This window comes from Clinocottus analis, unplaced genomic scaffold, assembly GCF_023055335.1.
Source record: "Clinocottus analis isolate CAN_PGR_092001 unplaced genomic scaffold, fCliAna1.0.p SCAF_9, whole genome shotgun sequence".
Taxonomy (NCBI): Eukaryota; Metazoa; Chordata; class Actinopteri; order Perciformes; family Cottidae; genus Clinocottus; species Clinocottus analis.
The window spans coordinates 16,160,411-16,186,954 of record NW_027176251.1 but is presented as its reverse complement, the minus strand read 5'-3'; the positions used below and the strand labels follow the sequence as shown (position 1 = coordinate 16,186,954).

Genomic DNA, 26,544 nt, shown 5'->3' with positions numbered 1-26,544 from the left:
GAGTACCACAGGGATCAGTGATTGGTCCAATACTTTTTATACTTCATATTAACGATATTTGTAATGTTTCTGAATTCTTAAATTGTGTCATTTTTGTTGACAATACAAACTGATTTTGCTCAGGAAAATGATTGAAGGACCTTTTCTTTGTTAATGAAAAGGAACTAGAAATTATACACTCTTGGTTCGACGTTAATACACTATCTCTTAATATAAAATAAACAACAAAATTCATGTTTTATGGAAATACAATATAATTAGATTTGGGTATTGAATAATGAAAAAATGTAAATGGAGATAACATATTGAATATATAAATGGTAAAATGTCCAAGTCAATAGCAATACTGTATACATGCAGAGATGCACTCATTTCTAAGGCCTTGTATATCATTTTTTGCTCACTTACTTTTACACTTTTATTCACATTTTTACTATTTTATTTTTATTCCATCTGTATTTTTAATTTTTTTTTTTCTCACTGTTTGATTTTAAAATTGTCTTTTTATTACTGTTCTACTATTTATTTATATTGCTTGATCTTTTTCTCTCCTTACTCTGAATAAGGGCTGCTGTAATCCCGTAATTTCCCCACCGAGGGACTAATAACAGACTATATTACATTATCTTATACTTCGTATTATCTTATTGCGTGGAGGTGTGTGTGTGTGTGTGTGTGTGTGTGTGTGTGTGTGTGTGTGTGTGTGTGTGTGTGTGTGTGTGTGTGTGTGTGTGTGTATATGTATATATATATATATATATATATATATATATATATATATATATATATATATATATAATAAACATTATGTATTATTATTATTTTTATTTTTTATATATATGTTTTTCTTCTTCATATCAAATTATACAAAATTGTATTTGTTATTGTATTGTAATGGTCGACTGAATAAAACACACAAAGTGTTAGTTGTTATATAGTCTGTTGTGGCCAGTGCACTGAACTTCTCCGCAGTCTGCTGGGAAGGCAGCATTGGAGTCGCGAAAACAAATCTCCATCCATCTAGCTACGTATCTCAAGAGGATGTTGAGCATGTCGGTGATTGGTCAGTTCTTCTTGACTCCGCTGCAACACACTTCCGGTTCCCTTTCTCCTGAGCAAAGATGGCGGAATACGACCTCACCACCAAAATTGCTCACTTTTTAGACCGTCATCTCGTTTTTCCTCTGCTGGAGTTCCTGTCTGTCAAAGAGGTATGAAATATATGAACATGTAAACATTTCGTTAAATTTTTTCGTTGTTTAGCCGAACTATAAACGGCTTTCGAACAGTTTTAAAAGCTGTGTGCGTTGAGGAGTTGGTCACATTTTTCTGTAGCTGTGTAAAGTTTACGTATTCAACCGGAACTGACGGATATGTAGCTCTCTGCCTTCAAAATAAAAGCATGTTACTTTTGACCAAATGAACGAAAACTGTTAAAGAGAACAGAACAAAAGCAAATACCAAACAACGTGTAAGCAATTAAGTCAGTGCATTCAGTGAAAACACAGGAGTATATTCCGAAATAAACACGACGATTCATGTTACTATCATGTTATATTATTATTTTTGAGTCTTCACTTGACTTTTACATTGAAAATCTAGTACCGGAAGTCAGGCTTTAACTTTGGCCAACTTCACAGTAGTTCAGCCACGCGCTGGTTCAGATTCTGATGATTGTTCGCCTCAGCTAAACTCGTAGCACTAGCTGGGTTAAACCTTTCTATGGTTCTAATGTTACAACCACAGTTCGCTGGTGCTCTCAGAGGTGTTCGCATTTTGCAACCCGTCCAAGTTATCGTCTTGTAGCTTCTATATTAGGAAATTAAACGGTCATACATGCTATCACGGGCTATGTTAGCCCATGGAAGCTGAAAAACATGGGTCCTTTGCAATAATAAAATAACGTAACAGGACGCGTTTTTAGTTTACTTTCGTGACCTAAGGCTTAGTAGTTGGAATATATGTAACGTTCTCAACGATGTTAACTACTATTTGGGCCAGCAGACAGCTGTAATGTTCACTAATGTATGGGTGCCGAGCTAACTGCTAACGTATCTTTATATTGCTAAGCTAATAACCACGTTAGCTACATTTTCATTTGACTAGCTATTGGGCCTTCAACGTTTGTTGGTTACCAGTGCCTACCTGTGCCTGTGTTTTAACACACGTAAAGTGGAATATTGTTTTATGTACAAGTTACCCTATAACGTAATACTAATAATATGCTATTCTGTCTTGGCCTGTCCGCGGTGGTGGGTAACGTTACCGAAACTCTTTATTTAAGTAACTAAAGTACAATAACTCCTATCCAAATTGCTAAAGTACTTTTTTTGGGCCTTAAATTGCTCAAAGCACAAGTAACCTCATGTTTTAATGTTTGTTGTATACAGGCCAAAGATATTCATCAGTCAATTTATGTTTTAATGTTGTTTGGTGTGTTTAGGCTAAATATATTTACGAGTCCATTTATGTTTTAATATTGTGTAGTGTGTACCAGCCAAGATATTCACAAGTCAATTTATGTTTTTATAATGTTTAGTTTGTACGGGCCCAATATATTCACAAGTCAATTCATGTTTTAATATTGTTTATTGTGTACAGGCCAAAGATGTTCATATTAATTTCATGCAAATTAAAGTGGATGATGGAAAAAGTGTCCCACTGGTGACTTTGACGACTGTGGAATGCACCGGATTGTTTGCTGGTTCTCTGCACGCTCTTTCCAAAGGGAAACAACATGGCCGCCTGCTTTAGATGTAGTTATTCTGTCTCAACAATCCACCAAAATGAGAAGATTCTGTTAATATCTCAGGAACAATCCAACATGGCCACCAGTGGTAGCCTGTGCAGTCACTGGATTTGAGTTGTAGCCGCAGAATTGAAAAAACGTAAATTGAAAAAGTAACACATGGACCATTTGGTGAATGTGAATACAAACTGTTATAGTGCCTCTTGTATAATGAAAAGCAACTATTTTATCATTCAATTCAGAATTTTGGTGTAAAACAATAACATTTTATGAGAATTTTGAGTTGATTCATGCATATTTTCACTATAAATGTGATTGTGTATCATTCATTCATATGATTTCATCACAATATAATCCCAATGAAAGGCACATTATTTAATACATACAATTGGGCATTTGCCTCGCCCTCGCTATTCTACACCCCAGTTTGTCTGACTATGTAACTTCCTCCTGTGTGTTAGATAATAATATTATACAACAACACCACGCTCACCTCTGTTTTCTGTCATTCTCCCTGTATCTTAGATCTACAATGAGAAGGAGCTGCTTCATGGAAAACTGGACCTCCTCAGTGACACAAACATGGTGGACTTCGCCATGGACGTGTACAGAAGCCTTTACTCCGATAAGGACATTCCCCATAGTAAGTGCTGACGCCTGGTGGATACACACTCTCTCATCCCCCTTTTTCTAGAAATAACCACCATATAAAACCAAGGAATATATTAATGTTTCTTGATGGAAATCGTAAAGGGGCTCTGCACTACACTACTTACTCCATTCCACATTGATTTAGCAGTTAACTTTCATAGTGTTTTCGGTACTTGGGATAGCTGTACACGTTGGTTTATAGTGTTGCTGTAGGTAATGACTTTCTTTATTCCTCCTTGTGTCAGCTCTCAGAGAGAAGAGGACCGAGGTCGTGGCCCAGCTGAAGCAGCTGCAGTCTGAGACTGAGCCCATTGTGAAAATGTTTGAGGACCCAGAGACTACAAGGCAAATGCAGTCCACCAGGTAAAGCCAGTTTCTTTTGCTAAATATAAAGTAGTACAAATTCTCTCAATTTAATTATTATCCTAAATTAGAGTTTTATTAGCGGCCCGATTAGCCCCAGTGAGGTTGTGAAATGTATTTCTGGTCTGGGATTAGTAAAACCTGTTATTTGAAACGGTAGACGGCACCGCATCGTCGAAGAAAGATTCTGTGGAGTCCATGGAAATGCATTTTGAATGAAAAACATATTAAGCCTTTTCTGGGTTTTTGCGAGGTAAGTCAGTGACACGAGATGTTGTGTTAACTTTTATTAAGGCTGTGTTGTGATGCGCAGTGAATAAAATAGTTTGGTCACTTTTGGTCTTCATCCTCTCCTTTTTTGTTCATGGCGAGAGTGTGTGCAGTTACTCAAAAGCATTTTCCACTTTCATCCCTCCTCACTTTGACCTGTAATATTTTAGTTGGGCTGAAGACATCTGTTTATTTAGGACACAGCTTTGTAGTTGACTTCAGCACATGTCTGTGCCATTGTTGGGGTTGCTTTTAGATTGACATACAGAGGAAATCATGAGGGCTTGTATGTCTGTCTCAAGTTGTGCATCTTTTTTTCTTCTTCAAACCATTGAATTTGTAAAACAATTGGAAACTCATCTGGGGTCAATGAAGACTTGTCACTCAAGCCAACGGACACGCAAAAGTTTCATTATGACCTAAATTCTTCTCAATGCAGTTGCTTGTTTTTAACATTATTTATATGCGCAGATCCACAAAACATTTTACTGGGTAATAGAACCTAATGGTCTAAGTACTTTTATTGAAGAGTTAGCTAATAGGCCTGGACGACTTACCAGGCTTTATTTGGACAACTGCTGAAGCCCGAAACCACGCCCAGCTATTATAATAAATCATGTTGGTACCATGTCTATGAGCAGTCTGTCATTATAAGACACACTCTGTGGATTATGATCACCATTGGAGTGAGCTACGATGCATGTCCTCATTTGTTTGGACTTGTTAAAGCAATGAAAAACACTTTTTGGGGTTTTCTGAGTCAACATGCTGTTGACGTCCCCTTGCCTTTTTTTCCGGTGCAGAAGGTGGCGGTAATGCTGTGCAGGCTTTTCCATGAACAGTTGCCACTTGTCGGACAGCTCAGCAGCTGACTCTCATCTAAATCTCATAACGAGTGCAAAGCTAAAATACAAGATGTTTTCAACACGGCCTCTGCTGAAGCCGTGAAAACCTCATGCGTTGGCCTAAATGAGATTCACGCAGCGCGTATCAGACCTGGCAGCAAATGCTCATTCCCACTCCGGCAACACACAAAGGTGTGCTGTCCCCGTAAATGGCAATATTTTGGGTTGCAGGCGATACTAAAGTTTAGAAGAGCCAATGCATACCTTCATGTTGACAAAGCCATAGAGACTAAAAAGCTTTGTTGAGAAATGTGTCTTCACTTTTCTCTCCAGACATAATTTGTTCGACATGGCTTGGATAGATTTGTAGTAGTCAAATCAAATGTATTAAACGGCCAATCACACAGTTTTAAAAGTGGTCTTCATTCATGTACAGCTGTTGACTTAGACCAGAAATGGAAAAATATACCTGAATTTGGACTCGTGCCCCACGATCTCAGCCAAACGGCGACTCAAGTTAAATGGCCTCTAACTACAGCAAACTGTCTGTTTTTTTTTTCCTTTTACAGAGATGGACGAATGCTCTTTGACTGGTTGGCGGAGAAGCACAACGTAAGTTGGCCTGATTTGCTGACATCTCACTACTTCGCTGCATTTCCCATGGCTCTTGTGTGAACTCATGGTTGTTTTCGGGGGGATGTGGGAGGGGCTACGCAGAGTTACTTCCCAAAACCCTTAACTCATTTTCAGGGTTTGTATGGCTTGCACAAATTCCACGGACATTTACATTCTGTGGTGGCTTGGTAAGAATAAACGCTCGGGACTCGTGGATGGAGCCGCAAGAATGCCGGGGGTTCTATATTTACCGTGATGTTTGGCTCCTCATCCTCCCCTCCGTCGGTCCCCTCCCACTCCGGTATCCCGCTGACCTGCCTCGCTGTCCTCAGTGTACCTCCACGCAGTCCAGGCGCGGGGCCCCTCAGCGTGCTGTGGGACAGGCTTGCGTTGGCCCAGAGCACCCACTCTGCCTGGAGCCCCCACAGCAGGAAGGCCGGTTATACATGGGAAGGATTGTCTGATTTAGTTGACGTGACAACTTCTTGTCAGCTTTGTCACAAAATGTGAAATATTATCTTGCGGTTGTGGAAATATGCCACCAATATGTTTTAACGATGTTTACTCTTACACCGTGGCGGGGGTGGGGAGAATTATGTTACCGCTACAAATAAATATGAAAAAATTATAATTAACTGTGCAATTTAGTTACGATATGACGTACAATATATTCGATGCAGACCCGATGGTTGAGAAGTACCATATGATGACTCAACCCGGCCCTGAAAAAAACAATTTATATGACACAATACGGGGATTTCCTTAGGCGCCACAGCTGAATGAAATTACAGAGCAAGCACAATGTTTGATTCCAAAATATGTATTGTTTTGACTCGGCCCGACAGCGATTCACATTTTCTCTGTTTGTGATATTGATACTCCCGTATTCCTTTTTTTTTTTTAAGTTCCGTCAGGAGTACTTGGACACGCTGTACAGATATGCCAAGTTCCAGTATGAGTGCGGAAACTACTCTGGAGCTGCAGAATACCTTTACTTCTTCCGCGTCTTGGTAAGTTTTTTTTTTTTTTTTGCAGCGCCATCTACGTCCAACACCAGTTAACCTTTAATGGTGATGTTTGCTGATAACTGCATGCCTTACTTCACTTAACAGTGTGTCTATACTATTTTACTGTCCCCATTTATATACTGGCTTAAGGCATCTCTCTGACATATTCAAACTGAACATCACATTATGTTTGCCCAATTGATTTAATTCCTCATAAGGCCAATGTTGCACAGGAGAGGAAAAGAACACTTAGAAGTAATTGAATATGAAAAGCTTACGTCAGTGCCTGTTCAATTCCCTGCACGTCTTTTGTATTAGGGGGCGGCAGGGGATGCTGCTCTAAGACTTGAGTAGGATCTTTTACTGGGCCAAGTGATCAGTGGTGGACCGGACTGCATAATCTGTCTGTAGTCTGCTCACAGGGCGGGCTTCAGTAGACAGCTTATTGATTTGAGTGCTGTGGCCAGAGAGTCCCTAGTCACGACTTCTGAGCTTATGGTGTGCTTAAGTTATGCAAGGCCTCTCTTAGTTAGCATCGAGAGAGTTGCACACATTTTTGCAAGCTGTTTCAGGTAGACAGTGCACAACGCGATGTCTTCTCATTAGGCTGAGATTTCTTCCCTGAATTAACAATGTTACCCAATCCGAAGGTAGATGCATGTTTTTAAAACACCAAATAATCCAAATGTATGTTATGCAAAAAATGATCAGTATAGTTCACAGAGAGTACTGGCAGTATTCTTCTAAGTTTAGAGACTTGTTGCCTTGGTTCTCGCCTTTTGTGGCTTCTCTCCATTTGCCCTCATAAATGAGGAAAAGATCAACAGATCAGTTGACACGCTAGATTGTTTGAAAGTTGCCGCCTAATCTTTTTAGGACTCTCTATTTAAAATTGATAAATGTGAATGAACATTTAACCGTGAAGCTTTATCTTCTGCACCAGACTTTTCTTTCATTACAAATGAAGAGGTATGCTGGTAGCTGCATCCTTGCAGTAATCAGTATTCTCAGTGAGGTGGAAAGGAGTTACGGACATGTCGGTTAGAAATGCTGAAATTTGATGGATTCCAAATTCAAGTAACAGCAAGAGTCTTGGTGGTTTGTGTTTCGTAGCGGTGGATTTTTGCATCCCATATTTAACTCTGATTGTCCAGAGTTAAAGAAAAAGAAACCAAGTGGTCATAATAAAAATTTTATTATTAAAAAAATGAGTGTAAAACATTTTGTCCTGACCATTGGAACCAAAGATCGAAGTCAAGAAATCAAACACCTGGACCTTTCACACATGTCGCAACCGTAAGGCCTATACTGTGAACCCACTAGGGTGTGTGAACTTAGACAGCAACTATGAGGTCTGTATCCAAGCTGATTACATAATTAACTATGCAAGCAGCAGCGCCTGCCTGGCGTCAGTCGTTGCCTACACTGAGGCTGCCTTGAAGGTCACATGTAGGACATCCCCCACCCGCCCCACTGTTGACTTAGATTATTGTTCCAGTTGTAATAACACCACATTTCCAGTAGATATTCTACTCTCTTTTGACTCCTCCGGCGTTATCATGTATCAAGTGTTAGTAAGTTCAACCGAACTGAACGTCCCATAATGAACAGCGGAACCAGCCTACGTAGTCGGTGGGTTTCCAAGTGTCACTCACTTGTCGTCCTGCTTTTGTTTGTCTTTGGTTCGGCATTCAGCTTTGCGGTAAAACAGAGACTCGTGCCAAAACCAGCCCTGAAAGAATGGGCAAGAATAAGATCAACATTTTGTCTATTCATTACAGTGAAAGACATTAAGACCATCTTTTGTTCCCATTCTAATTGGCATTTGATACTGCACTGCGTCGCCTCCTGTCTTTCGGATGTCAGTGGCTCTGGCTAGTCATGCACGTTCACTGTGCTGGGAAGACTTGGCATTGGCCTCTGAGTGATGATGAACCCGCTTTCCCTACAAACAACCCTCTTAACCCAAAGCAGTTGGGCACTTCATTTGATGGGTTCTTTCACTGATCTGCTCAAATCCGCAGAAGGAAGAGTAACATCCGAGACAAGATGACGGGTAATTCGACTAAGCTTTCCACTTCCACTCCCCAACGAATAGAAAGCATTAAGAGAAGTCTTCAAAAGCTTGCGAACGGATATGTCCCACTGTTCCAACAACAGTTGTTTAGGGCTTTGCAACTCAGTCTAAATAAACCAAAATTGCTCTAATTGAGGTATGTTGTTCGAAGTCCAGCACTGATTTTTCGTTTACTTTTTCTTTTTACCCCTAAAATTGTTACACCCTTCATTTTGAGTTCCAGGCAGATCAAGCTCTGTAACTGGATATCGGTTGCCTATTCTTGACAATGTGTGAGGCTTTTTAGATCCGGAAAAGGTAGAAATGTATTTCATTAGTGGGAGTCTGTGTACCGCTCTCCCCCACCCTGCCTTTCTGTGTTTTGTGGACCTCCCATCCTCACAGACCCCTTGTCTGTCCCTCCCTCCCCCGTGAGGGAGAGGTGAGGCTCCATAAAGTCAGTTAACGTGGGAAACCCAGTCAATTAAACGAAGGAACCCAGCCTTGCAAAATCCATGCCTCAGGTCTAATTACAGTGTGGCATAGCCCGAAAAGAGCAACTTATTCATATCATCACTTAATGCAGGGATTGGATGTTAAGAATAAAGATTAAGTATCCCGACGGATCCCCAGCACAGTCCATTTATTGTTGCTGGTCAGTCAGCGAAAATGTGCCCATTTCCCAAACCATTGGAAACTTAAGGTAACAGTTGGAAAAACCCAGGTACTGAAACTGTGTGTGTGTGTGCGTGTGTGTGTGTGTGTGTGGAAAGTTGCCATTTTGACCTGAAGGTCAGCCAAACGTAGCAGGCAGGGACTTCCAAGAGACGGGGGAAGAAAAAAAAATAACAAACACAACAGATGAAACTCTGACCTTTTATACTGGCAGTGGAGCAATTTTTTCCCTCTCGCTGCTACAATGCTGATCTTTCTTGGGACTTCTACGCAAAAAAAACCCAAAACTCATTCATAATGGACTCTTGTTGTGGTCTGTGATCAAAGTAACTCTGCTGCTGTACTAGATAGATGGACACAGCACCTTCACTGTGTTCTCCTTTCAGGGGAATACAGCAGGAGCTTTTCAAAATGTTTTCCCCTGACCTGCCACCGTCTCATTACAGCAGCTCGTTGACATGTTATCAGAGATTAACTGGCATTTGCCAAGTTAAAAAAAACAACTCTATATCCGAATAATCGTCCCCAATTTGTGGGGTTCCTGCGGAAACCTGCGTTTTTGTGTTTCCTCTACTTACCTACGTCTGTCGTGTCTCACAGTCCACTTCAGCGGCTGTCTGACGGCAGACGGGGGTGTGTGGTTAGGATCTAGGTTTCTCTGGCTGCTCCGCTGACACCCACCCTGACTTCCTGCTTGACTCATGTCACTGCGTCTGGTGTTTGGTGTTATCGTGAACTACTGTGGCGCAGAGTTTCCCATGAGCCCCGGGGTGTAGTCCAGTGTCCTAGTCCAGAGTGATTGCCTTGCTGAGGTTCAGAGGCATTCTCAACCGGTGCTTCATTACCTGATTCTTTTTTCTTTTCTTTTTTGTTTGTTTTTAGTCGGTTCTTGAAATCAGAAACAGTAGCCTGCGACATTTTTGTGAGTGATTATCCTTACAAAGATGTGTCTTGTTAGCGTCAGTTCATATTTCAGCCTAATTACCTTGTGATAACGGCAGAGTTGTCCAGGGTTACTGAGGGAGATGGGTGGGGATTATTGCAATTATCATTCTCAAGACTGAAGTGGAGTTAAAACGGAAAATAAAGTTAGCAAAGAAAATATCATGTTAAATGTATGTATATCATGTTTAAGTGCCTTACGACCAGCCTGGGATATTTTTTGGAGATTCTTATTTCTTGGGTTTTCAGCCTCGCCACTGAAGCCAAAGTTAGTATAATTACTCTTAAATTCATTTATTAAATATTTGTATCTTTCATGAGACAAACAAAATAAAACTTGACCAAAATCCATAACAACGTACTAGATCTCAATGTGGTTTCTTCAGGTTTTTCTGAGGAGTCTGCCCTCCATGATTGTGTCCTCGTAGAGCGACCGATGGTGTGGTGTCGACTCTAAAGCAGCAGAACGTGCCCTTTGGCTGGGATGATGTAGTTTTATTTGAATCTTTGCTTGAACAGCCTATATTATTGTCTCTCCAGCCAGCATTGTGTAGTAACTAAAACATTATCATGAGGAATGTGTTTTGGGTCTGGTGGGGAGTTTCCTGCCACCTCTGTGTGAGATGCTAGGTGTGTCTGCCCCACCCTTCAAATTGGTTGTTGTTCTTTCAGGTTGGTGGTTGCTCATTTTTCATTTAATTGAAGTTATTTGCACAATTTTGGATTGATCAAGTGGGGAACGTGGGTGATCCATCTATTTGTTGTATCATTTTAGTTGTGACATAAACAGTCGAGTTTTTTAAACACTACATTGCTGTTTCATGGTATATTGACTAAAAGCCAGGTGATCTGGTTCAGTTTCTTTTTTTTGTCTCTTGTGTGCCCCCCAACTTTATGGCCATCTCATAACCTATGATCAAGTGAACTTCACGCCAACCGACGTAGTTCGAGCAAGCTATTCAGACCGCATAAAGACACACATGCTCCCAATATGCCTTTACTTATTGTTGTAATCTAGCGATCAAACTCTATGGTCAACTGCAATGCAGTGGTTGTACTATCTAAAAGTGCAGCAAATTTGGTTTTATTTGGAGCTAAACGGTCCTTCATGATCCAAGTCTCTTTTTCTGTCAAGTTCTATTCACTGCGGACGACATCATTTATTTAATTTAGCCAGAACAAGTAAGACAAGAGGCCACTAAAGCCAAGCAAGTAATGGCCCACAGTCACTGTGTATGTCTGCCAACCTGTGTAAGGAAGAAACGTGGAAAAACTGTTGTTTTGCTTGTTGTAGTGTTGTGTGCGCCAGGTTTTAACAGGTCACCATGTCTGTTCCCCAGGTCCCGGCTACAGACAGGAATGCCCTGAACTCTCTGTGGGGCAAGCTAGCCTCCGAGATCCTGATGCAGAACTGGGAGGCTGCCATGGAGGACCTCACCCGCCTGAGAGAGACTATTGATAACAACGTAAATGCCACACTTGTCTAAATTTGATACCACATCTAGATTCCCTTACATGGACTCTCATATTGACATTTCGCTTTCAGTAGAGCACCGGCATGGCATCTTAGTGCACACACACACACACACACACACACACACACACACACACACACACACACACACTCTCTCTTGTTTGTCTACTGAAGAACTTGGATTTCGAGTATGAAGTGGTTGAATGTTTGATGATTATTGTCCATTTAAGCCACAGAACTTGAATTTTCTTTCCTTTGCCTTACCCAATCTCTCTTTCCACCTCCCTCCCTTTCTTGTCTCCCACCTGTATTTCGGTCTTGTTCCAGTCGGTCACCTCCCCTCTCCAGTCTCTCCAGCAGAGGACATGGCTCATTCACTGGTCCCTCTTTGTCTTCTTCAATCACCCCAAGGGCAGAGACAATATCATTGAGCTCTTTCTGTACCAGCCACAGTAAGTAACCTTCATAGTATTATTTAGTTTCTTGCTTTAACCCCTGCTTTTACGTCCAGGAAGTTGCGAAACATTGACAAGAATACCTGGAAGAAGTCGTAAAGATAAGATCCATCTCCACAAGACAAGGGCAACAGGAAGGCCAAAGTTCTGTACTTTAGTTAAACGTTGTGTCTGTTGACCCGTTAAGGTACAATGAAAGGCATAACTGCAAACCAGTTTTAACTAAAACATATGCAGAAGAGTCACTTGTAATGGCCATTTTAAGTAGCCAAGCTATCATCAATAACAACCTCAACTTAGTAAATTCAGGCAACCCAGATTATTTATTTTAATTGGTGGCCCGCAAAACCAGTGATATATTTTATATATTTATATATTTTATTCCTCTGTTTTGGTGCCGATGAAATGTTTCAGCGTGAGAAACACTATCACGATGCTATCGCTATGACAATGAGCTAACAATCCAGCCTACGTTGAAGAGCGCTAGTGGGAATCGTAATCGAGAAACATACTTGCTATCGAAAAAAACTCAAACTGCCGTTCAGCAAGCAGTGTGTGTGTGTGAGATGTGCAACCAGGGTCAACCTTTAGCCAGGCGTGTTTTTTTTTATACTTGGAACGGCAACTGCTGCTCCAGCTTTGAGAGTTGTGAGTAGGCACCAACGTACATAACAGACCTCGATGTCTTCTTGTGTCAAGGTAAGGGAGGATGCAGAAATTTTGGTTGAATCAAGCATTAAAATCCTAGCTCTGAAAAATCTGTTATTTTACAGACCATGACTTGAGTTAAAAAATCAACTTCTTTAATAAGCAAGAATCTATTTGCGTTGTGTGGAATTTTCTTGTGTTCACTTCCTTTTTCAACTTGTTTCGCTTTTGAAGCTGAAAGCAGTGCGTCGCAAAGTTTGAACAGCTCCACGGGAGTTTGCAGGCCTGGAAATGAGCATAGAGTTAATATTTTGGCAAAGTCAACCAAAACCTTCCACATTATATTTTAGTCGGCTATAGCAACTTTGAGGCTTTGTGTGTTTTGATAATAGTCGGTTTAGTTGTTATATTGTGACCATGTATGCATGTTTTAAGATATTGTCCAGGATGTGAGCGGTTTTGATATTTCAAAGTTTAGTTTTATTCCGTGGGTCCATATTTAAGTATATTCTATGGAAAGTGGTATTGTAGCTTTAAAGGTTTATCCGGAACAGAAGATTTGGAGAAAAGGTGATTGTGTAACATTAACTTGATTTGGAGAAAATCATTAACACATTTTTGGGTGGTGGGCTTCTTCGTGAATCCTGCTGGTATTTTTAAAGTGGTTTCAGAAGTGTGTGTTTTCGTGTGGTCTGTTGACTCTCCAAGTTGAGAACGAGGCCATGTGTATCGCAGATCGGAAACTTCATACGCTGCATTAAAGTTTGCACACCGCCTATTTTGATGTCGTTGCTCCCCCCCCTTCTGATTGAAGGCTTACATAATTGTCCAGATGATTGGCCTCCACAGACAGTATGACAGGCAACCACAACACAGCACACTGACATGTCTGGTTCCCTAGATTTTACTTAGTTTTTAATTTTATTGTGGATGATTAAGGAGGCCTGCCCAATAATTACTCCTGAAAAGCTCACCCAGCCATCTGTGTGGACAAACTGAGGTAGTTTTGTGTGCTTTGCAGTTTCATAGTCGGGAAACCTCATGTTTTTCCCACTGAGGCTTGGCTCTTGTTTCCATCCTTTGACGGTCAGTACTTCCTTTGGTGGAAGTCAGTGACCAGTGGCTGGCCTTCAGCCTTACATTTGACCTCCCTTACCCCTGCAGTCAGCAGATGTTGGTCCAAAGCTGTGTTTGTGTACTATTGACAGACCGCACTGGCTTCAGGGGGAAACAGTGCTCGGTAACCACGTAAAACACAGGTGCACACTTGGCAAATGCTACCGCAGTAATATATCACAGGTCACTTGATTGTCTATATCACCCGTTCAATTGTTCCACACGATTTTCTTATTCAGACGAGCCGTGAAATGTGACCCCATTAGCGCGTCCCTCATCTGTGTTCTCCCACAGTCCCCCTTGAACAGAGGAAATTTGAACTCGTACTTGATTTCTTGGCTGCATGCCTCAGTAGCATCCTCAGTAAACCAGAGCAGCGGTGCTTGTTGCCTCCAAACTAAAAAAAGAAAAAGATAAAGTCTCCCAAGTGGAGTGGGGTGAATGCCCCCGCCCCCTCTCAGATATGGTACGGTGACTCATGCAAGATTGCTTGCTATTGGAGCCCCCTCTGGAGAGTGAGTAGGTGTAAGTTAATCAGGAACACAGTGCGGAGAGTTGCGGTCTTCCACGGGAGTCAAGCAACTACAAAGGGTGGGGGCAGCCCTCCTAAAACTAGAATGGCGATGGCTTTGCCAAGCAGCCCGCTGCTGTTTTTAGACTCAACATCACTACTGCCACAGGTCCCCTGTCTCTTTTAATTGGTCCAGCTAATTAAACTGTTGTCGGCATTGTGTTCCTCTGGCTTCAGCTTTTGCAGACCCAAAGGGGCCCACCCCACTCCCTGTTTTCAGATAGAATTTTGGTCAATTTGGGCTTGAGTGGAGGTGAAGTTCAGAGATATACATTTAGAAACCAATAAGGAGTGTTGGCTATACAGTTTGTTGATTGTGTGTCTGTGTGTGTGTGTGTGTTTTTGTGCGAGCAGACCTTGTGCGTTGTTTTTACAGAACTCTGTCTCCACAGTTGGTTTGGGATTAGCCTGCAACAGCGCCCTGTCTCTTGTGTTCAGCCCTTAGCCAGTTGACCTGTGGTTGAAACATCAGTCCCTGATGGATTGGGTTTCAGCTACTGGGCAGGTCCCTGCTCACTGATCTATATCTTCTTGCCAAGGTTTCCTTTTCCACCTCGATCTCATAGGACACTCATGAAAGAGATGGCTTAATGCTGGGACCCATGTCCAGGAGTGAGGGTCCTGTTAGGACATGTCTCTGTTTTAGCGGCAAAGGCTTTGCCTCTGTTCTAAATGCCAGTTGACGATGGGCAGCCGAAATGTTATATTGTGTGTCCTTGTAAAGATCAAGTCTTTGCTTACATCAATGCGATAAATGATCATCTTTATCCTTCCTTGTTCCAGATACCTCAATGCCATTCAGACGATGTGCCCACACATCTTGCGTTACCTAACCACAGCGATCATTACAAACAAGGATGTCCGCAAGCGTCGGCAGGTCCTGAAGGATTTGGTGAAGGTCATTCAGCAGGTACTGCACTTTTTTTCTTTTCTTTTCTTTTTGGATTCAATCCCTTGGTACACACAGTTATCAGGTCAATGCTTAAAGGCCACACAGGCTTTGGAGGATGAGTAACTGACCATGTAACCCGATATCTTTGCTAACACTTCCTTTTAAGCTCAGGGAGTGTGTATGGGTTTAGGTCCAAGCTGGGAAAGCCTTGAACTCATTACTTCTGGTGAATGTGTACTCTGGCTTCTTCTCCACCAACTGACAGTAGCTACTTCAGAGACCTAAGCACTGTCTCGGTGGGTTGTTGGTAGTAATCACTAAAACATGTGCCCAGTGCTCTCTGCTCGTTGGCCTCTAGGTCAGGTTGGGTCTTCGTCTCGGAGCGGCTCAGAGTTCAGAATGTGCTTTCACTCAAGCCCTTGTAAAGTGTTATGTTTATTTAACTATCATGCCCTGTAGGTTGTTATTTTGACTACAAAATCTTTATTATCACTATCTTAAAACAACCTAGGATTTCTGATTATTTTTTTTCTCCCTGGTTTGCTCATGTTATTTTGCTTGATAGCAAAATATGTACATTTTATGATGTTTATGTCTGCTTTATTCTATTTATCGTAATATAAGGGAAACGTTGACTTTATTATTATTTTTAAAACGCTAAAGCGTCATGTGATTCATAATCATATTGATGTTTTGGCATGCTGATTGATTTGATTATATTCTTATTTCTTTTTTTTCAGGAATCGTACACCTACAAAGACCCAATCACAGAGTTTGTGGAGTGCCTCTACGTGAACTTTGACTTTGACAGTGCTCAGAAGAAACTCAGGGAGTGCGAGTCGGTGAGTAACCACCGGAAAAATACATTTTGAGCTTTTGTTCCCTAACTGAGGTCTTCTGAGGACCTACGTTTTTTTCCAGTCAGACTCCTGAACTTTCGCACAGTGTGGTAGTAAACATTGTTAGTAATCATGTGATCTCCGTCTGACCTTCTCCCCAATCACTCAATGTTTCTATCTACTGGACGTCTGCGTGGGTCCAATTCAGCCAGAACGGTGAAAGTCTGTCCCTTGTATCAGACATAGAGGTCTTCTTTGACACTGCATGACTCAGGCTGCAGTCAGATTTTTACTATGGCCTGTAATTGACCCATCAGCCTAGTAGTTAACAGTAAAAGCTTTATAAGCAGAGGTCTCTGCGGAGGCGTGCAGACACTCGTTTTAAGAGTGAGATCTGTCATAGCCCTTCTATTTAGAGCATTTATTTCAATTTTGGTTTGTAATGGCTGGATATAACTAGTCGGTATTGATGTGGAATAGAATACGTAAACTGTCCTCTTTTGTATGTTTTACAATTAAGCTGAACATTTGTTGACCAATGTGATTTGATATGTTACTGTAACCTCAAATAAGGAAGTAAATGTGTAAGTTAATTTAAAGGCGCTGTGTTTAGAGTGCTGCATTAAGAGCGTTAATATAGCAACAAATCACTATACTATATAAAAGTGACATTAAGTAACGTCTTTGCGGAAGCCTAGTGCATGTGCAACATAAGAATGAATGATGTGTTGCATTGATGGCAATCGTCCAGCAGACCCTCCTATGAAGGGCTGGTCAGATTCACATTTTTGTGACTTGATCACTTAGTTCATTCTCTGTGTACATGCTGTAATTTGGGTTCCCCAATGGACTTGATCATTTTGACCTGCAGGGGAATGGAAAGACAAAACTCTGGCTTATTTGGCTATATATATCATGTCGGCGGTTCACCTGCTGTTCTGTTTCATTTGAACTTATTTCTTTAAATCTTCAACCTAATTTAACTTCCTAAATCTCTATTTAACAAATGAGGACGTCATAATCAAACATTACATCAAGAAATGTGTTTTCATGGTCAGAAGAAATGTAAAGCATGTTCTAAGAAAAAAGTAAGACTTTTCCTGTGCAAAAGCCATCACCAAACAACGACCTGTATTATCAACAATATTTGGAGTTGTACCCAATTTCAGCTCAGACATGGCACGCGCCCTCAATCGCTGATGTTGTTAAACACCTGTTAGGAACTCTCTGGGTTGGTCCTGACCTTGCCTCATTGGGTTCTGTTTACAGAGACTCTACTGTGGTTTAAACAGTTGCTCAAAACCAAACTAGCTCTCAGGTCTGAGCCCGCGTTATTCCAGGTGCCTGTTAACACGTCAGTCTTATCAGAGCATGTCCAGTACGCACAAAAGCCCTCTATTGACCTCCTTCCGTTCACAGGCAAGCCTAGCGAGGTGGGTGGTTCCAAAAAGTTAAACGGCACCCTTTAATGCCCCCTCCCGCCTCAAAAAAACAACAACAATGGTCTTGTTTGAAGCACGTAATGCAGTTCCCTTTTTCTTTCTTTTTTTGTGCCGAAATTTACACGCATGCCCCTTTTAAAAATAAGAAGGAAAAAAGTGCATTATTTCAGAGTCAAAGGGAGGTTTCACATACTGTGGAGTGATTGAGGTAAATAGATACCCCGTTGGGATGGGCTCCCGTCTTTGATGAGCATTTGTAATGCATCAATCAAGTCTTTGAGAAGAGTGGCAACCATCTATTAACTGATTGCTGTAATAACAAGATTTGGGTATTGTTTTCAGCTCTGTCGTCTTTGGTTCAGCGTACCCTGTGTAATGGTTTGAGCCAAGGGCACTCAAAATGGGTTTAGCTGGGTTTAAATTGTCCTGTTTGGACTCCACAGGTTTTTTTTTTTCAATTTTGTTTCTTTCCCACTCCACCCGAATCTGGAATCACTGTCAGATGTTAGATGGTTGCATGTCAAGGAATGAAAAGTATAGGTCTACCTATAGTCAGGCCCTCAGATTGGGCATAAAAGGGCTCTGCAAGCCCCTTCTCAGAATTTGTTTAAGCTCTGTGGTTTGAATCCCAGATGACAGCAATTAGGGCACTTAAGTGTTCAAAGTTTATCAGCCTTAGATAAGCGTTGTCGTAGCTGAAATGCGCATCGCCCGATAGTGCCATGTAGTTGGGGTCTATTCAAGCAGAACTTGGGCCAGAAAGCAGCTTTCTGAGCATCAGAAAACAAAGCATGGGTTAATCTTAGGAGGACTTTTGAAGATGGAGGTCTCCGATGTGAAATGGCGTTCAATGGAGAGTTGGAATGCAGTGAGAAATGGGAGCATTTCACACAGCCGTACCTCGGGGGGGCCATAGCCGGGTCACGAGCGGTTACAGTAGATGAATCGGCCATATGCGGCAGTGTCAAAGTGTCCTGGCACGGCAGTATTTCTCACTGTAACAAGCCACAGGTGATGCAGTGTACAGCTGAAAAGACTGGGTCTCATCTCAGTTTATTTGGACTAGTGGCGCTACGGTTGTTGGACGCCTCTAGGTGAAGAACTGGCAGAGTTGACACTACCACCAGACCAGATGACTGGTGATAAGTCACAGACAATGTGGTCTTCTCTGTAGTAGGCTCTGTTCTTCCTGCATCGTCTCATGATTTTGAAAGTTTGTTTTTGATTTGAAGCACCCTGCCGGGCCCGGGATTACTGCCATTGCACAGAGAACTCAATAAAACCTTTTTAATAAGGCAAAATGTAGCCAGTATGGTCCTCCCTTCACTGTTAATGTTTACTCCAAGGTTTTTATCAAAAATGTCTTGGATTTGGTTTTGGTTAATAGATTTTTGCCCCCCTTTAATTGAATAAGACATGACTGCCTAGAGACAAACTTGTAATGCCACACTCGTGACTCTCAGTTGCCGTTTGATGTGCAGGGTCCAGCTTGATTGTCCGAATGAGTCTAAGAAAAGCTCTGACTTATTTGACTGTGGCCTCACTCGAACCTTAAACTGCTGTAAGACGGACTTTGAGTCAGACCCATAAACGGGCCGAAATAACTCTGTGTAGAATTCACTCTGCTCTTATGTAACATGTTCTCTGTCTTCTAGGTTCTCGTGAACGACTTCTTCCTGGTTGCTTGCCTGGAGGACTTCATCGAGAATGCCCGCCTCTTCATCTTTGAGACCTTCTGCCGAATTCACCAGTGCATCAGCATCGGGTTAGTTTCGCCGGGCAATGCGATTAAAGTGAAGTTAAGTTGTGGTTCTAGTGAACACTACGCTTTCCGTTTGCCCCCCCAAACCATGTTGCAGCGCAAGATTCAGACTTGCATCCCTCAAGACGAACAGGAAGTCTTATGTGCTATCACTAGACGTCGTAAGCACTCTGTAAACAGGAAGTAAGAACATGAGCTTTGTGATAAGTGTTTATTGCCCCCTTCTTCACACAGCCAATGCTGACCCCACACATCTTGAGGATTAAGCTTTTGGGAGGTTTAACTGCTTCCAGGTCTCTACAGGTTGCTCTGCGCCCTCAACTTTTAGGGCCACCTGTCCGAGGCCAATTCATGGACCGCTTTCTCCCAGGAAGAGGTCAGGGTTTAGGTGGCTTTTAGACGTTTCCAGCTGCTGCGACAGGCAGGAATCCTTCAGCTGCTTTTATATAGGTAAATGGCAGGGGGGTGTCAGTGGGTTTGGCACGTTTCTATTGACTCCTAGTTTAGTTGCATTAAAATAAAATTCACCTTGGATGCTTTCCTAAAACCAAGAAATGTAGTCAATGCTCGTCATAGTGAGAGTGAAGAAGAAAAATTATAATTATTTGCAATTAAGTGAGCTCATAGGAGTTTTAGAGAGTGACAAAGATCTCTGCCATTAATCGCCATCTGTGTAAAGGTGGATTTGTACATAATAGGTAATAGGTAACACTGCTCTCGAAGGCCATATTGACGGCGAACATGAAAGATTTGAAGGAAGTTCTGCGTTTCAAAATAAGGCCCACAAATGCACAATGTTCCTTGGAGAAGAGGGAATCAATTACTATTGTTGACACGAAAATGATGGCATTGACTGTTACATAGAGCCGTGGAGGTCTGGAGTCAAGGTTGAACCGTGGAACATGATCAGGCCCTGTCGAAATCTCCAGTTGCAGATTGTCTGGAATTGATTAGGAGTCCGGGTTCTTTTTGGCAGACTTACTGCAATTGGATCCATTTACTTGTTAAAGACCACAAAGGTTTGTGGTAACGCTGAAAGAGGAAGTCGAATGGTGATTTTTCACCTTTTTTTGCTTGTTTGTTGAGGTTTCTGAAGCAGGACATTTAGGGGCAGTTTCAGGGACTTCCGTTTCTATTTTCGGTGGCGTTATGACAATGGACAGAGCGTTGTCTATTTTTGAAAGGTACCCAAATTACAAGTCATTAGTCCTCTACCCAGAAGCCCTCTGCGCCCCGAGCGTGGACTCAACTGAATTTGATGGCTGTTTTTAATGAGGACATTTTTATAGCCGTTGGCCATGATGGTTTCACAGATATTTAGCTCGCCTTTTGCCCACGGCTTGGGACACAAAAGTAGAGTAGAAGTTGGCGTAATTGAGTTATTTTATGCAATAAAGGCGTATGTAGAATGTACTGTAGGCAGTAGATCTGTGATTCCGCATGCACTCGTAATTGCATGCACACACACATCCTTTTGTCTAGACTTTTCAGTGTCCCGAGTGTGTGTTTCCAATTTAGCTTTGTTGTCCTTGTTTGATTTACAGGGTTTAATTCCATGAGGATTTCAGAGGCGAGACCCTACTTTGACCTTAAATACACACTTGTCCTTTGACATTTGAGTAAACGCTTTAGACGCATGATCACTTGGGCAGTTCCTTTCGTTCCCCCCGCCCCACCACCATCACCAGATTGTATTTGTACACAAGTGCTCACTAGCAGTTGGAAGCAGTGTCTTGTGTATTTGAATGCAACACTGAGGATCTTTCCACCTCACAATTGAGTTATTTAAGAAGACCACATGATTAGTTTGGTTTCCCCGAAAAATCCATTTAAACCCCAAGACGAAGGCAAGGGTTTCTCCAAATGGCTCGAAGTCTCCCGAACAAACACCCTCATATGTTAGCGTTTAACAACGCATTCATTTTAGACCAGCCCTGTTAGGAAGGTGGCTTCTTTTGAGGATCCTCCTGTAACAAAGCCCAAACTCCTGAACCTCTCTCTCTTCCAAGTGTGAGGTTGAGACCCAAAGGAGTCCCATAGCCTAAAGTCGAAAGCTCAGGAGCCTGACTGAGTGAGGGGTCGAAATGAAAGTGATCCCCGCTCCCCCGAGGAACTGGATCAGGGTTGTGTAAAATAAAACCAGTCGTGGAGGCTGTCTGCTTGGCTTAAGGGCCAAAGGATGTCAATATTGTGGGTTTCATAAGTCTGACCCCAGTCCCTGCTCCCTCTCACGGCTCCCTCCTCTCTCTTTCTTCTCTCCCCTTCACCCTGAGGTTTAAGTAGGGGTCGCTGGCGTACACTTCTCAGAGAGACAATGAGATAAAGTGACCCCCTCCTCTGATATACGAATGTCCTTCCTGGGCGGAAAACATTGCCAGACTTTCCTTGATAAATTAAATTAGTGGGCTTTGGCTGGTACGGGCCGAGGCCCTGGGCCATTTGGGGGCACTCTGTGATCCTGTGTTATGCTGCATGACTGTTATGCTGGATCACGTTTAGAGGGGTTGGGGGTTAGCCCCCCACGCGCCCCTGCCGAGGAAACCAGATCGTGTTTGTTTTGATCATCATATCTGACCTGGACTTGACTGACATGCGCCCCCACTTTACTGAATTGCCAAACAAAACACCCAATACCCCGGCACAGCAGTCACTTAATCACACGGGTAAAATGGGAACCAATAACAAATTTCATTCAAATTTGGCTCGGGATTGATTGTTGGGTAAATAAGTGATGGGTATTATGTCAGTGAGTGAAGATTGTTTTCGTCGTGTTTACACCATTGAAGAGCAAGATACAGGTTTGGAAATAATGGTAACAAGAGCTTATATGTGAATAGTGATTTTTGATTGCATCGGGTTGCATTACATTATCTTTTATAGATTGGAGCTGTAACCATTGGTAGATCTGCCGTTTACTCTCTATTAGCAGCATTTAGACCTGCAGTCTAAAATCGGTCTTAATGGTGTGTCTTCTGTGATCCCGGGCATGTGTTATCCATCACAACCTAAACCTGCGTCATCAGACAGCTCACACTTTTCCAAACTTCTTAGGCTCCCTGTAATGATCCAGTGGAGCAATTTCATTGTCAAGCATCATTTTCCCCAGGTTCTGATGACCCGACGTGTAATCAGTTGTCCAGCGGCGCTGTGTTAGGAGTTTGTCGATGTGAGTGACAGGTTGATCAGTCTCTCTGTATCCGTTTTCCCTCCCTCGGGTTGCTGGGACGCACATGAATCAACTCATAACTGGAGCTTTTCTGTCTCCGTCATCTACCTCCTCCATCACTTAGTTGTGGTGAAAGTGTTGAGAGAAATGCGCTGTCACTTTGGAGACCAACTCCTGCTTGGCTCATTATGCTGAGGGAATGCTTTTATTTGTTGTTTATGCTTTTAATGCCTCATCCAGACACTGACGTCATTTCATTTCCCTTCTGTGTGCGGCTTTGCCACCATTTCACCAACATTCGTGGGTTAGAAAGTGGTAGCCTTTGTGAGCCCTTGAGGTAAGAGAGACATTATCACAAATCCCGAAGATTACTTCCCACCAGAAGAATGTCTGAAATAAGTCTGACTCTGAGAGCGACAGTTAAAACCAGTATTGCTGGTGGTGGGATCTGCGGGGCCATGGCGTGAGAAGTGGCATGGTCCGGACAGATTCTTGCTCTCTCACCGAAGGGGTCTCGCAAAATGAGATGAATGGACCAGGATGTGATAGTAAAGTAAACTGTTTTATTAAAGGCCATATAACTCCTATTCACGATGACATATTTGGTACCTACACCATTTCATTAAGTATATGTGTGTAATGGGGTTTGGTTTTTTTTCAGCACCGGGAGGGGTCTCTTTCTTTTGAGATGAGACGTATGGTTGCTGGAGTAATTGTGGGCAGTGCACAGAGGGTTGGAGTAGTATTTATTGGGGCCTTATATGAAATGTGGTAGGCGTGGTGGGGGTCAGACAAGAGGAAGGGGGCAGGAAACGTGGGGCGGGTAGGGAGGGAGGGGGTCTAGATGGGGTTATTGAGCGGGGGTCTAGTTATTTTGAAAGCCACAAGGAAAGCCAGCTGCACTGGGGAAAGCTTTGGATCAAAGAATGCCAGCCACCCTCGTACCTCCTCCTCCCCTCTCTCCACCGTGACACATTGCTGTATCAAAGAGCGGGCCGCTCTCCAACCTGCCGCTCATTTTAAAGGGACATGTCATGGTGTGTCATGACGAGTGTCGCCAGCCAGGTGGAGAGAGTCTGTGTCCCGCACTGAGGTACCAAAAACAAAAACCAATGGATAAGTAGCCGCAGTGGCTCACAACACGGGGTAGTCCCAGCACTTCTAATTGAGTTGTTCTTCCATGTCTATAAATCAAGCTTCCATTAGTAGAGGACCATTAGAAGTGTTTTCAGGGTGGGTTTCTTGTTGTACACCTTTTTTCTTTATTCTTTTGCCTGATCATAATATGTAGGTCATTTATTAGCCTTGTCAGATAAAAAAATAATGTCAAGTAACTTTGCACATAATGTGCCACATCCATCATGATGCAGTGGAGCGCTTGGGAGTTATTTAGTGCTATGACATATTTCCTATATGCATCAACATTTTAGGTTAGTTTATTTTTATTATGAAATTGCTTTTAAAATGTTTTTTTTTCACTTGTCTAAACAAGAATTGCTTGCGGCTCGGTCAGAGCTTTGAGCTGAATGCTTATCAGCATGATAGAATGCTTATGTCTTCGTTTGGCGTGTTAGCATGCTAACATTGGCTAATTACCACTGAACACAAAGTACAGCTGAGGCTGAGTAGTTCCTCAAGTATTTGGTCATAAACCAAAGTGTAATACTAACTGCTGTATTAAAACTGATAATGGCTCCAGAGGAAAAGTTGAGGAAGCTCAACGTGCCAACATGGCCGTCCGTAGAGCTGTGCTGCGAGCATGGTCATGAGACAATTTAGTGGAATCTGTAGAAGAAGGTTTTAAGGCAGGGTCAGTGCAAACTTTAGGTTTTTGATTTGCTGAATTGGTGCATCACAAATCTGAAGCAGCAGTGATGGTGCTGAATTTTGTAATCCTTCAAAAGAGATGTCGGGGGATGATTCATTCGTTGTATGACGTCCTCAGGTGGTACCAGTAGTCCCATGCCAGCATCGACTCAGTCAGGCCCCACATCCTTGGGTGTTCTCTTCCTTCTCCCGGCCAGTTTTCCCTGAGTACTGTCCTCCCTACCCTTTCTGTTGCCTCATGCCCAGGTTAGAGCTTAATGTCTCTCTCTTTCCTCAACAGCATGCTGGCAGACAAACTGAACATGACGCCTGAGGATGCCGAGAGATGGATCGTCAATCTTATCCGCAACGCCAGGCTGGACGCAAAGATAGACTCCAAACTGGTGAGGCCTTCCATCTTCTTCTTCAATCAGTCGCCTCGGCACTTAACTAATTAATCAAAGCTTTTTAAGCAGCCCTTTGCAAATGGGGGTGGCGAAGGGTTTATTGGTGGTAGACCTTTTTGTTCAGAGGGATGTGGAGACATTATTTATTTCCTGATTTTGTCATTGAGAGGTGCCCCGTAAAGACTTTGTAACCATCATATCTCACCCTTGTTGGGTCCCCTTTGTGAGGCTCCCTGTTGAACCTGCATGTTTTGGCATAGACATCACAACAGTTCTCTGTAATCAGCAAATCACAGCCCAGTCCTCCAGAATGACATAGAATTACCTCGATGTGCCCGACAGTAGATGTGAATGGGACCGAAGCAGCCTCTGGTTGGCGTTTGTAGGATGGTGTGTCTGCGAGGGCGAATGCGATTGGTTGTTGACTCTGTTGTTTTTGTCCCTCTTTCTAGGGCCATGTGGTGATGGGAAACAACGCCATATCACCTTACCAGCAGGTGATCGAGAAGACCAAGAGCCTCTCGTTCCGCAGCCAAATGTTGGCCATGAACATAGAGAAAAAGCAGGCCCAGAGCACGAAGAACGAGGTGAGTAAAGCGCATGTTGCACCACCCGAAATGCACACAAACCGCCCGTCCCCTCAGCCAATCAGACCGCTTGAAGGTCAAACATGAGACCCGGGGCGGTTCAATGTGTCTCAAAAGTTCAGCTCAAAAGAACAAGGCTCAGGAATGTTGATGAACAACCATCAACAAAAAGCTCTCTTTACACGAAATAAGCCAGTAAGAGCAAGTTTAACAGAGCCAACGCTTTCATCCCTCCATTGCCCTTCAAAGGCCTAATGACAAGGTAGATTCCAAACAACCATAAAATGATGCCTGAGCTCTGTGACTCAGCCCAGCAATGTAAATAAGGTGGACCCTCACACTAGCTTTCGGTGAACATCCCTTCCCTGTGAGTTCCCTGCACTTAGGACCTGCTGCAGATGTCTGGCTCGGGGTCCGTCATCCCATTTAAGTGTGTTTTTGATGTTGACCGTGTGTGTTTTTTCCCCCCCCCGCCCCCCCACCTTTTAAAGTCCTGCGTGCCTCCATCAAATCAGATTGATGGGCCGGACAGCACCAAGGCCACGGAGTTGCAACAGACATGTTGAATCTTACCCCTTTTTTTTTTTTTTTTTTACTGTGCAGCTCTCAAGTGGCCATCTTTTCATGTGCTCAATTACCCTGCTTCCCCCTAACCGTATTGTTTGCAAATCTGCGGCAGGAGTGCAGCCAATAACCCTGTCCTGTTTAAACAAAACAAAAAAGAGTAAAGGCCCCCCTCATTAAGGAGATTTTGTAATTAGACAAAAGAGGCTGCAAACAGCTCTCGGAGCGCCATTACATCCTGCTGTCCTCAAGGCAACAAATCACTTACATATAGTGAACATTTACTGCCTACCATCTGGGGCGGCGGTCCCTGTCAACCCTCACAGCAAAAACGTCAGCTCTTAACTGCTTGCATGTGTACGTTACTTTTTCCCACAGCGTGCTGTAGTTTTGATCGGCCTCAGTGAGCTACGAAGAGTCTAATTTTGCATTTCTTTTCTTCACACTTTTTTCCTTTGCAGACACCGAACTGGGCCGGCCAGGAGACTGGATTTTAGCCACACAACGAAGACGGATTCATCCCAGTCATCAAGTTACAGCTTCCTTTTTTTTTAGTCTCTCCACAATTGTATCTCAAAAGAAACAAAGTGCCATTTTTGCACTTTGTCATCACCAGTTCAATAAAAGTGTCCACCGAAACCA

General features: G+C 42.7%; 1 protein-coding gene across 1 annotated transcript; it reads left to right on the top strand.

Moving 5' to 3' along the window:
- The first annotated feature begins 1,091 nt into the window (after positions 1 to 1,091).
- eif3ea (eukaryotic translation initiation factor 3, subunit E, a) lies at positions 1,092 to 26,544 on the top strand. The gene is made up of 13 exons (XM_068569560.1): positions 1,092 to 1,211; positions 3,275 to 3,392; positions 3,646 to 3,763; positions 5,448 to 5,490; positions 6,399 to 6,503; positions 11,514 to 11,639; positions 11,975 to 12,099; positions 15,221 to 15,347; positions 16,070 to 16,171; positions 19,266 to 19,375; positions 24,646 to 24,748; positions 25,204 to 25,338; positions 26,364 to 26,544. Exons 1-13 carry the CDS (start codon positions 1,122 to 1,124, stop codon positions 26,397 to 26,399), a joined length of 1,338 nt encoding a protein of 445 aa, XP_068425661.1. The 5' UTR covers positions 1,092 to 1,121; the 3' UTR covers positions 26,400 to 26,544.